The 14637-nt window shown below is 41.4% G+C and overlaps 1 protein-coding gene and 1 long non-coding RNA gene across 4 annotated transcripts in view; both read left to right on the top strand.

Annotated features, from left to right (window-relative positions):
• The first annotated feature begins 204 nt into the window (after positions 1 to 204).
• The window catches only part of IFT52 (intraflagellar transport 52), a 39279-nt gene continuing 24846 nt past the window's right edge, over positions 205 to 14637 (top strand). Inside the window, exons 1-6 of one of the 3 annotated variants that reach the window (XM_032350619.1) lie at positions 205 to 342; positions 4243 to 4367; positions 5201 to 5288; positions 9901 to 10030; positions 10321 to 10396; positions 11710 to 11781. In XM_032350619.1, the coding sequence (XP_032206510.1) occupies positions 322 to 342; positions 4243 to 4367; positions 5201 to 5288; positions 9901 to 10030; positions 10321 to 10396; positions 11710 to 11781 (512 nt within the window). In that variant the 5' untranslated portion in view covers positions 205 to 321. Of the gene's footprint in view, positions 343 to 4242; positions 4368 to 5200; positions 5289 to 9900; positions 10031 to 10320; positions 10397 to 11709; positions 11782 to 14637 lie in introns of those variants that run through there. The other 2 variants (XM_032350620.1, XM_032350621.1) reach the window with 2 other exon arrangements.
• LOC116594941 lies at positions 6616 to 7697 on the top strand. Its single transcript, XR_004287468.1, has 2 exons — positions 6616 to 6935; positions 7165 to 7697. It is a non-coding gene; the product is annotated as an uncharacterized LOC116594941 (long non-coding RNA).

The raw sequence follows: 14637 nt of genomic DNA, 5'->3' as shown, positions 1-14637 counted from the left end.
ACCATTTTTATCAGTCTCTAAGAATACTTGACATTGAAGGACGAAGCGAGGTGGGCTTTTCTTTGGCTTAAAGTTAATTCACGTTCCGTTTGGGTTTACCCCTCAGCCATCATAATGGTACAGTCCCCTAGTAGCCCCGCCCCCTGATCTCCTGCCCCGTGACGCTCTAGGCGAAATGGCGTCTTCCTGTTACTGTCGTCATTACGTTGCTCCGGCGCAGGTCCCCGCCCCAGTGCGCCTGCCCGGCGCGCCGCCTCGCACCGCCGTTGCTAAGAGGCCTTGGATACCTGGCCGCGGGATGCTGGGCGCTGTCAGGTGAAGATGGTGGTCACTGGGCCTCAGGTAAGAAGGCCTCCGACTGGGCTGAGCTTGCCGGGCCGTTGGGGCTGCCTGGGGGCTGGCGAGGGTCGCGCCGGCGTGTTCCTGAGGCCTTTGGGCCAGTCTAGTGGAAAATCGAGATTGGTTGGGGTAAAGTAAACTGGGGCCGCGGATGTAGGCCTGGATTCCGAACCTCACACTGGGTTCAAATCCCCATCGCCTGCGACTGGGCGGATTTTTAGTCGTCTTGCTTTGTATGAAAGAGCATTGGCCTAGGAATGGTGACATCTAGTCTCAAACCTTTTTCCTAGGAATCGTGCTCCTAGGAACTTGTCCTACAGCAAAAATCATGGCAAAAGCTGATGTATGTAAATTCCAGTGTGTTTGCGATGGCAGAATCATTGAAAAGATGCCCGTAAAGGTGGTGATTGAGTTCATTATGGCATAACTACGCAAGAGTGCATACAACCTACTAGCCTAACTAGTAGACTTTTTTTTTTTTTTTCCCCAGGAAACTGGGAAAAACTGGATACAATATTGTGTCTACATATTGGGAAGAAAAGAGTATATACAGATGGTTGGAACATGAAAAGATAGTGATGCTGTAATCATAAGCCTTTTATTTTATTTTATTTTTAATTTAAGATTTTATTTATTTATTTGAGAGAGACACAAGTAGGCAGAGAGGCAGGCGGGCAGGGGGTGGGGGTGGTGAAGCAGTTTCCCTGCTGAGCAGAAAGCCCGATGCGGGACTTGATCCCACGATCCTGGGATCATGACCTGAGCCGAAGGCAGTGACTTTAACCCACTGAGCTACCCAGGCGCCCCAAACCTTTTATTTTTTAAGATGACAAAATTTAAAGTTCAACTGGAATAAAAAAGAATATGTGAGGCTGGGCAGGAAAAATTCTAAAAAGTAAGGGCAATTAGGAGGATAAGCTCTGCAGCACCACCAGATAGTATAAAAGTTGTAAATTAATAAAGTTGTAATTTGGGGCGCCTGGGTGGCTCAGTGGGTTAAGGCCTCTGCCTTCGGCTCAGGTCATGGTCCCGGGGTCCTGGGATCGAGCCCCGCATCGGGATCTCTGCTCCGCAGGGAACCTGCTTCCTCCTCTCTCTCTGCCTGCCTCTTTGCCTAGTTGTGATTTCTCTCTGTCAAATAAATAAAATATTAAAAAAAAATAAAGTTGTAATTAAAATATTATGGAACTGAGCAGGAACTTACATGCAGATAGAATGTAATGGAATTCAGAATAGATCCAAATACAGCTACTTACAGAAATTTATTATGTAGTCAAGGTGGCATTTCTTTCTTTCTTTCTTTCTTTTTTTTTTAAAAGATTTTATTTATTTGATGCAGAGAGAGAGAGAGAGATCACAGCAGGCAGGCAGAGAGAGAGGGGGAAGCAGGCTCCCCGACAAGCAGAGAGCCCGATGTGGGGCTCGATCTCAGAACCCTGAGATCATGACCTGAGCTGAAGGCAGAGGCTTAACCTTCTGAGCCACCCTGATGCCTCTCAAGGTGGTATTTCAAATCAGCCTTGAAAAGGTAGTTTTGGGGTACCTGGTGGTTCAGTTGGTTAAGTGTCTGCTCCTGCTCAGGTCATGATCCTGGGATCCTAGGGTTGAGCCCCCCACCCCAGCCCCATTCTGGAGCAGGGTCCCTGCTCCATGGGGAGCCTGCTTCTCCCTCTCTCCTCTGCCTGCCACCCCCTGCATGTGCTCTCTCTCTCTTTCTCTCTGTCAAATAAGTAAATAAAGTCTTTAAAAAAAAAGAAGAAGAAGAAGAAGAAAAAGTGGTTTGGTGTCAGGCAGCTTTCTAGTAATAATAAAAAAAAAATGAACATCATTTTGATGACTAAAATAAGTTCCAAATAGGCCAAAATTTAAATCTTAAAAACCGACACAACAGAATACTAGAAGAAAGCATTGTGTGTTTTTGTAATCTTGGCATAGCAAAAACTCTTGTAAATATGTCATATAATGCAGAAGCCAGAGAGGAAAAGATTACTACTTTTGACTCTATAAAATTTAAAACCTTCTGTAGGTCCTGCAAAATTCCACTAAACCAAAACAAAAGAGCTGTTAGAGGCTAAATCTAAAGACAAGTACATTTATGAAACTATTTAATGATCGGGTAGAAAAATATTAAACCCAAGAGAAAAATGAACAGATACATAAGCAAGATAATCAGAAGAAATACAAGTGGCCAATATGCACAGTGAATGATGGCCACCTTACTAATTTCAAAGTGCAGATTAAAACAGTGAGGTCTGGGCGCCTGGGTGGCTCAGTGGGTTAAGCCGCTGCCTTCGGCTCAGGTCATGATCTCAGGGTCCTGGGATCTAGTCCCACATTGGGCTCTCTGCTCAGTGGGGAGCCTGCTTCCCTCTCTCTCTCTCTGCCTGCCTCTCCATCTACTTGTGATTTCTCTCTGTCAAATAAATAAATAAAATCTTTAAAACAAAACAGTGAGGTCTTTTTTTTTTTTGCTCACTTTACTACCAAAGATGAAAAGGATTAGAAATAAGATCATATACATATAAATACATTAGTATTAATGGAAGTAAAAAGTACAGTTTTTGGAGGCAGTTTGGAAATAATTTACTTAGCTATTCAACAAGTAGGAATTTAGTCTAAAATATGGAAAGTGCAGGGTGCCTGGGTGGCTCAGTGAGTTGGGCCTCTGCCTTTGGCTCAGGTCTTGGTCTCAGGGTTCTGGGATTGAGCCCCACATCAGACTCTCTGCTCAGCAGGGAGCCTGCTTCCCTCCTCTCTCTCTGCCTGCCTCTCTGCCTACTTGTGATCTTTCTCTGTCAAATAAATAAATAAATAATCTTTTAAAAAATGTATGGAAAGTGCAGAAGAACATCGTGTTTAAGGATAATGTTTGTAGCATTGTTTTACTAGGAAAAAATTTGAAAGAATATGTTCATCTATATGATTGGTTAAATTATGGTACATCTGTAAAGGCAATATTGTGTAGCAGAGAGAGAGAGAGAGATCACAGCAGGCAGGCAGAAAGAGAGGGGGAAGCAGGCTCCCTGGTGAGCAGAGAGCCCGATGCAGGGATCGATCCCAGAACCCTGAGTTATAGTTATAAGTTAACACATGTATAAAAAGAATCTAGAAGACTATGCCCCACACTTAACAGTAGTTAGCAGAGAGAAATCAAATAGGAAACATGGTTTAAGGGCATAAAGATAGGGTGATGGTAGGGTGGGGTCGTGAGAAGAGGCTGGTAAAAAGGCCAGGGCAAGAAGTGGGAGGCAACCTAGATGTCCATCAACAGATGAATGGATAAAGATGTGGTATATGTATACAATGGAATACTATGCAGCCATCACAAGAAATGAAATCTTGCCATTTGCAATGAGGTGGATGGAACTAGAGGGTATTATGCTTAGCGAAATAAGTCAATCAGAGGAAGACAATTATCATATGATCTCCCTGATATGAGGAATTTGAGAGGCAGGGTGGAGGGTTTGAGGGGTAGGGAAGGAAAAAATGTTGCTGGGGGGTGGAGGGGTAGGGAGAAGGTGGTTGGGTTCTGGACATTGAGGAGGGTATGTGATATGGTGAGTGCTGTGAAATGTGTAAGCCTGACGATTCACAGACCTATACCCCTGGGGCAAATAATACATTATATATCAATAAAAATAATTAATTTTAAAAAAGAATATCTACCAGATCTCAGTACAAAAAAAGAAAAAAGAAACAGAAGGCAAAAGCCAGAGTTGGCCTTTACATTTCTGTGGCTGTAATTATGCATTTCACTCTCAACCTTTGAGAATCCTAGGGATTTCATAGCTAGGTTCCAGCTGTATGCCCTTTCTGGATAAGCCAGAAGACTATTCCATTTAGGGTCTTTTGGAATATTGTTTATTATTTCCCTTTTTCTGATCCCTTCTTTTTTCCCATAAGGTAACCATGGAGAAAGAACTTCGGAGCACCATTCTTTTCAATGCATACAAAAAAGAAATATTTACCACCAACAATGGCTATAAATCCATGCAGAAAAGACTGCGGAGTAATTGGAAGATTCAGAGGTGACTGTGTATATTGTTTTCCCTTCTAAGTGATAATAATAGCCTGCTGGTAATAATTGGAAAGTCTTTATTTTCTTATGTAAACAGTTGTTTAGGTAGGAGGAGTTCAATTTAAGGATCATTCAGAAGTAACTAAATGATTTCTTTTAAAAAATGGCAATTAGCATATTAAGTTGTCTCCCAAATCAAAAACCAAAAAGTTATTCTAATTATACATATACAACTTTTTGAGAGGTTAGAGTCTTTCTCCATACTTTAACTTGGATCAGTACTTCAGTTTAGGGAAAGGAAAGATGAGAATACCTTTCTTTGTGCGTGTATAAATGGTTTTTCTTTTTTTTTTTTAAAGATTTTATTTATTTATTTGACAGATCACAAGCAGGCAGAGAGGGGGGCAGGCAGAGATAGAGGGGGAGGCAGGCTCCCTGCTGAGCAGAGAGCCCAATGCGGGGCTCGATCCCAGGACCCTGAGCCTTAGGCAGAGGCTTAACCCACTTAGCCACCCAGGCGCCCCTAAATGGTTTTTCTTAATAAGGTGAAGATATCATACCAGCTAATGGCAGAGCTGATTAAATTAGTAGTTGGAGGACTCTTTATACTCTTGTGTGGGTTAATTTGGACATCTTGGCCTATAGGAAGTATTTGAGCAGAGACTGATCTGGGACAAGCCTATGGAAGGGATTCTTACTTTGGGAAAAAGGCTCTACCAGGTACCTCTAAGTCCCTTCATCTCTGGGCCTCTGTGGCCTCTGGTTCCATATAGTCTAGAGGCTAAAATAATTCTTAAATTGGCTTAAATTATGGATCTAACACTTTAAAAATCATATTTCTAGCTTAAAAGATGAAATCACATCTGAAAAGCTAATTGGGGTGAAACTGTGGATTACAGCTGGACCAAGGGAAAAATTTACTGCAGCTGAGGTAAGAAATATGCAGAAAGAAGAACTATAATAAGATGGTTAGGTGCATGCGCTCTAAATTCTGGATTTAAATCCCTCTTCACCATACACTGTGTTGCCTTAAGGTAAGCACTTTCTTCCTCATCATGGAGTTGTTGTGGTCATTAACTAATGCATGAGCTAATGCATGTCAAGTGCCAGACACATAGTTGAGGCTAATGAAAAACTAGCCATATCTGTTTGCCATATTTTTGTTTTGAAAATAGGAAAATTCCATTTATTTATTTATTTACTTTTAAAGATTTTATTTATTTGACAGAGAGAGAAAGCAGAAGTAGGGAGACCAGCAGGCAGAGGGAGAAATAAGCTCCCCACTGAGCAGGGAGCCCAATGCAGGGGGAAAATCCTTTGATTTATTTTATTTATTTTTTAAATCTTTAGAAATTATTTATTTTAAAAAATTTATTTATTTGAGAGAGAGAGAGAGAGAGAGAGAGAATGAGAGGGGATAGGTCAGAGGGAGAAACAGGCTCCCTGCTCAGCAGGGAGCCTGATGTGGGACTTGATCCTGGGACTCCAGGATCATGACCTGAGCTGAAGGCAGTCGTTTAATCAAGTGAGCCACCAAGGTGCCCAGGGGAACACTCCTTTTAAAATAAAGCTGTTTTTAATTCTATTTCATAGAATAGACAAAGAATGTTAAATTTAGAGCCCAGAACACAAGTATTGGCAAAGATGTAGAGAAATTGGAACCCATGTGCACTTTTGGTGGAAAGGTAAAATATGTGTGTACAGACATTATGTAAAACAGAATGGCAGTTCCTCAAAAAATTTAAAATAGAATTATCATATGATCCAGTAGTCCCACTTCTAGATATGTATCCAAAAGAATTGAAAGTAGAATCTCAAAGAGATATTTGTACATTCTTATAGCAGCAGCATTCACAGTAGCCAAAAGGTAGGAGCAACCTAAGTCTACCAGCAGATGAATGGATAAACAAAGTGTGGTATATACATATAATAAATTATTATTCAGCCTTAAAAAGATAGGGAATTCTAGGGGCGCCTGGGTGACTCAGTCGTTAAAACAGCTGCCTTTGGCTCAGATCATCACCCCAAGGTTCTGGGTTTGAGCCCTTCTCCCTCTCCCTCTCCCCCTGCTTGTATTTCTTCTCTCGTTGTCTCTCTCTCTGTCAAATTAAAAAAAAAAAAATATATATATATATATATATATATACACACACACACACACATATATGTGTATATATATATATATATATATATTTTAAAAGGTAGACAATTCTGATACATGCTACAACATGAGTGAATATTGAGGATGTTATGCTAAATGAAAGAAGCTAATTATGAAAAGACCAGTGCTATATGATTCCATTTATATGACGTACCTAGAGTAGTCAAATTCATATAAAGTTAGAGTCATGGTTGCCAGGAGCTAGAGTGACGAAGGAAATGAGAAGTTGTTTAATAGGTATTGAGCTTCGGTTTTGCAAGATGAAAAGAATTCTGGAGATGCACAATAACGTGAATGTTTTTCACTACTGAACTGTAAGCCTAAAAATGGTTAAGATGGTAAATGTTACTTGTACTTTACCACAACTAAACAGAAACCCCAGAACACAGCAAGAGCTTTTCTCATAGAAACTTGCAGGTGTTGGGGCGCCTGGGTGGCTCAGTGGGTTAAGCCGCTGCCTTCGGCTCAGGTCATGATCTCAGCATCCTGGGATCGAGTCCCGCATCGGGCTCTCTGCTCAGCAGGGAGCCTGCTTCCCTCTCTCTCTCTCTGCCTGCCTCTCCGACTACTTGTGATTTCTCTCTGTCAAAATAAATAAATAAAATCTTTAAAAAAAAAAAAAAAAAAAAAAAAAAGAAACTTGCAGGTGCTTTGGTGCTCAGGTAGGGTTGTGGAGGGTAGGGTAGGGTTGTGGAGGGTAGGGAGGCTGAGGCAGGGTGGGACTGTCGTGGTCCTTAGACTGGGGCAGTCCAGGTCTTCTGCTCTGAGTTTGGGTAGGGCCACAGGGAGGAGGTCTACAGGGAAGCATTTCTATTGTTCTTTTTTTTGTTGACCTGACTGCATTGCGGCCATTGGCCATGGAGCGGGACTTAAGTGTTTGATCAGGTTAATTGAGAGAAGGAGCCGGAATTCCTATTAGGAACATGGACTTGGACAGCTGCCTCCACCCTATGAGACCCTGAGGGTCTCACTCCAATAGTTTCTCCCCTGCTACCGCTCTTCTCCACCTAGCAAATACAAAGAGAGAGGTAATCCGGTCTTTGCTGAGGAACAGCCAGCCTCAGAAAAGCCAGAGCATCCATCAGAGACCTGTGCCTGTCTGATCATTTTCCAAACAGGAAACAGGCCTCAGTCAAACGTTCAGGCTCTTAGGGATAGATGGCAGTGGCTTCCAAAACATAGACTCCCTCGAGAGGCATAGTTAGCCTAATAAAATGTTCTCCCACCAGACCATCTCCTGCACTGTGCCTTCTCTTTAGTGGTGGAGTGACATGGGAAGGAAAGGCAGAAAAACTTTGAACTTCTTTCTAAGAACCAGCATTCCTTTGGGGCACCTGAGTGGCTCAGTCGTTAAGCATCTGCCTTCATGATCCCAGGGCCCTGGGATGGGGCCCCCGCATCGGGCTCCTTGCTCAGGGTGAGCTACTTTTCCCTCTCCCTCTGCCTGCTGCTCCCCTTTGCTGTTCTACCTATCTCTCTCTCTCTCTCTCTCTCTCTATCAAATAAATAAAGTCTTCAAAAAAATAAAAATAAAAAGGTACCAACATTCCCTTGTGTTTTATTCTTACATCAAGCGGATTCAAATGGTTAGCAGAGGTCTTCCTCCTGGCATAGATCACTGCCTTTCTGGGCATTGCTGTTGGCCTCCTAGGACCAGTAAAGGGGTCAGTTCACCCCTCATAGACTATATGATCTGTCTTTGATGTTGTCCTCCAGAAACTTCTTTGACAGGACATCATATGTCTGATATTAGATGTGAGAATCAAGCTAGAACCTAGACTGAATTTAGTTTTTCTTTGTTCCCACCTCAGCCACATGGGCTTACACATTTGTCCGGTGGTAATATTCACTTACCACCAATTGACCCAGACCATGTATCCCCACCTTGTCAGATCAACATCTATCTATATTACTTTTTTTACAGATTTTATTTATTTGTCTTATTTGAGACAGAGAGAGAGAGAGCGAGCAAGTAGGGGGAGGGATAGAGGGAGAGAGAGAGAGAACCTCAAGCAGACTCCATGCTGAGCAGAGCCTTATGTGGGGCTCTATCCCATGGTGCTGAGATCATGATCTGAGCCAAAACCAAGAGTCAGATGCCTAATCGACTGAGCCACCCAGGTATCACTGTCTGTATTATAAATGTACCTTTATTCTGAATCGAGAAGGCTAGATATTAGTACCCACCACCATTTAAAAAAAAAAACCAGTGTCTTAACTGTAATGTAAAGAGGTTAAAGGAAGATGACTTATGAAAGAGTATGTATACTTCAAATTGTCAGTGTTTGGGCATATGGGCACTAGAAGAATATGTATATTTCAGTTTGTTTACACTGGAGTGTCAGTAGTACACATACACTAGAACACTTCTTTATATCTGACATTTTGAAACAAATGCTAAAAATACTATGTAGGATCCCCATGAATGGGGCAGTCTTGTGGAGAGTCCAGAATCTGTGGAGTTAGTCTCATTTGGGAACAAGCCACCTTGGCAATGTTAATCGTTGAACTATGTTTTCTATATTTAGGGGGCTGGAGGAGAGAAGGAAATCTAGGGAGTGTGCAAGTGCAAGGGCTTTGCTGTTGCAGAGCTGGACCGAGGTGGTGGTGTCCAAAGTGGGGTGTACGTGGTGAATCACTGAGGTGCCAGAAGGAAATTGCATTTGTTATATCTTTATTATCCTTCAGAATTTCCCTTCTTAAGAGGATGTTTTATAATTCTATAATTACACATACTTCATATACATATCAGAGTGGGTGTTCACATTTTCTTATGGGATGCTTGAGGAGAGTTGAGAGACTATTGGTCTAGACCACTCACCCCACCAGGTTTTCTCAGGCTGGGTCAACAAGACCAGTCTTAGATTTTTCTTTCCTCTCCAGCTTTGGGAAAGCAAGAGAGAGATTCCCAGGAGATAAGCAGATAACATGGCATTTCTCATTTCTCATTCACTGTTGATCAGTCAATGAATGACTGGAACAGAATTCCTCCCTGGGGGTGGTATGCAATGTCTTCATCCTGCTGTTGGTAGCTGGCGGGGAGGGGCAGGTATGGTCCAGAGCAATCGTTTTCGGCCAGGGTTGATTTTATCTCCACTGGGTTGAGACCAGGGCTGCTGCTCAGTGACCTGTGAGCTTCGTTTCCACTTTTGGTTTGCTTTCCAGATAGTCAAGGTGGAAAATGTGAATTCCGTTTGAGTATTTTGGAACTTTATGCTTAAAGACAAGCTTTGAAATTCTATGTAGAGAGTAACTTTTATGTTATCTTATATACATTTATATTTAAGTGGCTTACATTTATTTTTCAGGTAGTTAAGGTCTTTAAGTCTTTGGACAAAAGTCTTTTGGGTATATTCATAGATTTTTTTTTTCTTTTGTGTAGTTTGAAGTCCTGAAGAAATACCTTGATGGTGGTGGTGATATCCTTGTGATGCTGGGAGAGGGTGGGGAATCCAGATTCGACACCAATATTAACTTTCTTCTAGAAGAATATGGAATCATGGTTAATAGTGGTAATTATGATTATTGTTATTTTAGTAGAAGCAGTTGTTTCCCATTTATTACTCATATTATAGCCCTCTGGACCCAGTAGTACAGTGGAAAGAGCCCTGGGCTGAGGGTGCATGGTCCAGCATTCTGATCTCAGTGGCAGTCTGAGCCTTCTGGGGCTTCTTCCATGGTATTAAAATGGGAGGAATGGGAACAGAGTTCCAGGATTTCTTACACGTAAAATTTTATATGTGTTTATAATATCAAACCTATTTCTAATCTAAGATGCAATTTCCTCTCCTTTCCTCTAAAGATGCTGTGGTTAGAAATGTATATTATAAGTATTTCCATCCAAAAGAAGCTCTAGTTTCCAATGGAGTCCTGAATAGGTGAGTGTGTTGAAAGCAGAATTTTTTTTTTTAAGATTTTTTTTTTTATTTATTTGGCAGAGAGAGATCACAAGTAAGTAGAGAGGCAGGTGAGAGAGGGGGAAGCAGGTTCCCCGCTGAGCAGAGAGCCCGATGCAGAGCTCGATCCCAGGACCCTGAGATCATAACCCAAGCGTTAGGCAGAGGTTCAGCCTACTGAGCCACCCTGGCGCCCCCAAAGCAGAAATATTTTAACAAATGATTCCTATCTTCTCACTTCTCATCTCACACATTCTTTTCACTAGCCTTTCTTCCTTTGTTACTCTTTTATTTTACTATATTATAATTTAGTTTATTATATTACTTCTCGTTCCTCAAATTATATTCCTCCCATCTTTTGAAACCGTATTCCACATTCACTCTTTGTCAGAATGCATTCAGCTGCAAGTATAGAAAACCCTATTCTCTCAATGAGATGAAACAATAAAGAGATTTTATCAACTCATGTAATTGAAAAGCCCAGAAATACGGCAGGCTTTGGGTGTGGATTAACTGAAAATTCATGATGTTGTTAGGGCTCCAGTCCCATTGCTCTGTAGGTCTCTTGGCTCTGCTCTCCTCTGTCCATGGGCTGGACAGTTTTAGCAGTTCCCAAATTTATATCGGCATGCCACACCATCTAGGGCAAGAGAGCCTGCCTTGGTCCCAGCATTCTCAGCAAGAGTAGTCCTGAGATTTGCTGTGTTTGAGCTGGTTTGGGCCACATGCCCATCCTGAACCGGTTGCAGTGGCAGAGGGCATAGAATGTCCTGATGGTATAACTAGGTCATATTCCCTATCCCGGAGACTGGGGTGAAGTCAAGTTTTTCTGTTTCACTGGATCTCAAGGGCTAAATTAGGACCTTTGGAGAAGTGGGAAATGAATGTGTGAGAGAAGCAACATCAGGTGCCCTCTCTTTGCATTTTTTCCTTTATTCAAAATTATTCATTCCACACTTGAGTTTGTTATATGCCAGGTGCTCTCCGGGTTCTGGTGATACAGAGTCTAGAATATAGGACTAGAATGTCTGTCTCGTCTAGAATGTAGTTTAGTATATTGATCTTTCCCTCAGGACTCAAGAAAGAAGAGCTGAACCTCATATTTAAATGTTAACTTTTTCAAGCTACAGAAAGAGGTGTAGGTGTGTAGGTGTATCTTTAATTAAGTTCTGAGAATTGTATTTTGAATAAGTCTGCAGAATCGTTGCAGTTAGTTCATACTTACTACGAATGAATGGAGTATGAAATTCCTAAATTTTTTTTTGTTTACTAGGTTTAATTTTTTTTTCTTCAAGGGAAATTAGCCGAGCTGCAGGGAAGGCCGTGCCTGGAATCATCGATGAAGAAAGCAATGGAAACAATGCCCAGTGAGTGTGTTTTCTGAGGCTCTCTAAAGAGGTTGCTTTTGTCATTTTGAAGAGTTTTCTTTTTTGAAGTGAAGAGTTTTCATTTCTGATTACAAATATCATTCTCACCAAAAAAAAAACAAAAACAAACCAAAAACAACTCTATGCAATTTGAACAGTTCAAAAGGAAGAAAATAGAAGTCCTACACTATAAATGTACACCCTTTTCCCCAAGGATTATGACTCTTAACAATATGGTATTTAGATTTCTAGATTTTTTTTTATACATAAACAGAGATGCACCATATCCTTTTAAATGACTAGATTAAACTGGAATTATCCTAATTTATCTAACAGTCTCCTATTGTTGAACATTGAGGATATTTATGATATTTTGTTTTAATAGTTAAACCTAACATTTATTGAGCACTTACTTTATGACAGACATAGTGAATGTCTTTGTATGTGCAGTTTTTGTGCATCTATGCCAGCAAGGCTAGATTCTTAGCATTAGAATCTCTTGGTCAGAAGTTTTCCAATTGTTGCATTGCCAAATGTGGTACATTGCTAAATTGCCCCCCAGATAGTTCGTAGCACTTACTGTCCCTGTGAACATGCTCCTTTTTCCTCTCTTCCCAGCATGGAGTATTCTAGTGAAAATGATATCTCTTTATTTTAATTTGCATTTCTTTGATTATGGCTGAGTGGGATGGCCTTTAAAGCCTATTGGCTGATTGTATTTCTTCTGTGAATTTCCTGTTGACTACTTTTTGCCCATTTTTCCATTGATGGTTTTCTTTTCTTATTCATTTATAAGACCTCCATGTATTATATTTTTTCTGCTTTACCTTTCACCTTTGAGATATTTCACCTCATAAGAGTTGAACCTTTTTTTTAAAAGATTTTATTTATGGGCGCCTGGGTGGCCCAGTGGGTTAAGCCGCTGTCTTCGGCTCAGGTCATGATCTCAGGGTCCTGGGATCAAGTCCCGCATCGGGCTCTCTGCTCGGCAGGGAGCCTGCTTCCTCCTCTCTCTCTCCGCCTGCCTCTCTGCCTACTTGTGATCTCTGTCTGTCAAATAAAATAAATAAAATCTTTAAAAAAAAAAAAAGATTTTATTTATTTATTTGACAGAGAGGTCACAAGTAGGGAGAGAGAGAGTCGGGGGGTGGGGGAATCAGGCTCCCCACTGAGCAGAGAGCCCGACACGGGGCTAGATCCCAGGACCCTGAAATCATGACCTGAGCTGAAGGCAGAAGCTTAACCAACTGAGCCATCCAGGCGCCCCAGGAGTTGAACATTTATGTAGTCAAAGAATATCATAAAACTCTAGTAGTAAAAATAATGTGGTACTAATGCAAAAATAATGAGAAATAAATAAATTAGAATTAGACTGTATATGAAAGATGAGAATTATTAGTGACATTTCTAAATTATTGGGGAGTAGATGGCATAATTGTGGCTAACCATTTGAAAAAACATTATCATTTTTGTAGCACACTCCTAAAATATATTTCAGATGGATTAAAATTTTAAATATTAAAAGAAATGAAATTATAAAATTTCCAAAAGTAGGTGAATTTTTATAATCCTTAAAATAGGGAAGACCTTTCTTAGGATGAAACCAAGGTAAAGTTGTAAAAGGGGAAAATGTATGGCAACATACATCACAGAATTAACATTTTTGACATTCGAGAATCATAATCTTATTTATTTATTTATTTTAAAAGATTTTATTTATTTATTTGAGAGACAGAGATCACAAGCAGGCAGAGAGGTAGGCAGAGAGAGAGAGAGGAGAAAGCAGGCTCCCCGAGGAACGGAGAGCCTGACATGGGGCTCGATCCCAGGACCCTGGGACCATGACCCAAGCTGAAGGCAGAGGCTTCAACCCACTGAGCCACCCACGTGCCCCACTTACTTATTTTTAAGTAGGCTCCGTGCCCAGTCTCTTTTTTCAAGAAAGTTTTAAATTTTAATTCCAGTATAATTAACATACAGTGTTACATTAATTTCAGGTGTATACAATATAGCGATTCAGCATTTCCAAACATTCTTCACTGATCATGAGAAGTGTCCTCTTTAGTCCCTGGCATCTGTTTCACCCATCCTCCCCCTCATCCCCCCCCACCCCCCCCCCATAACCTAATTCTTTTTTTTTTTTTTTATTTTTAAAGATTTTATTTATTTATTTGACAGACAGAGATCACAAGTAGGCAGAGAGGCAGGCTGAAAGAGAGAGAGAGGAAGAAGCAGGCTCCCTGCCGAGCAGAGAGCCCGATGTGGGACTCGATCCCAGGACCCCGGGATCATGACCCGAGCCGAAGGCAGTGGCTTAACCCACTGAGCCACCCAGGAGCCCCCCATAACCTAATTCTTAAGCTTCGTGTCAGCTTATACAGTGGTGTAGGTGAAAGAACCGTGGACTTGGCAGTAGAAGTTTCTATTTTCATGTCTTACCTGTGGGGTGACCCAGGCAAGTTACTCTTAGCTTCTGTTTCCATGTCTGTGCAATGGAGACAAAATGAATCTCACGAAGTTACTGGGAGACTCCACCGAGACCATATTTTTCGAGGTGCTTTGTAAGCCATGTGGTGTAGTACCTACCTGCTGTTGTGTTACTAAGTCCTCTGTAATTGTGGTGACGGGCAGCTGTTTCCTGGGGCATCCTGGAAGTAGCGGTTTCTGGGCAGGCTCTGAGATGTAGAGACCTAGTCCTGTTTGTGTTTTGAAAACTCTTGACCTATTGAAGTCTGAGGTTCTCATTTAACCTATTTTTCTGTCACGTCCATTTTCCTATCTCTCACTCAGCTGTAGCCACACTGACTTTGTTTCAGTTCCTTAAATATGCTGAGCTCATTCCCACCTTAGGGCCAG

Source organism: Mustela erminea, chromosome 7, assembly GCF_009829155.1.
Source record: "Mustela erminea isolate mMusErm1 chromosome 7, mMusErm1.Pri, whole genome shotgun sequence".
NCBI lineage: Eukaryota > Metazoa > Chordata > Mammalia > Carnivora > Mustelidae > Mustela > Mustela erminea.
The sequence above is the reverse complement of the archived record's forward strand: the minus strand, read 5'-3'. Positions and strand labels throughout refer to the sequence as shown.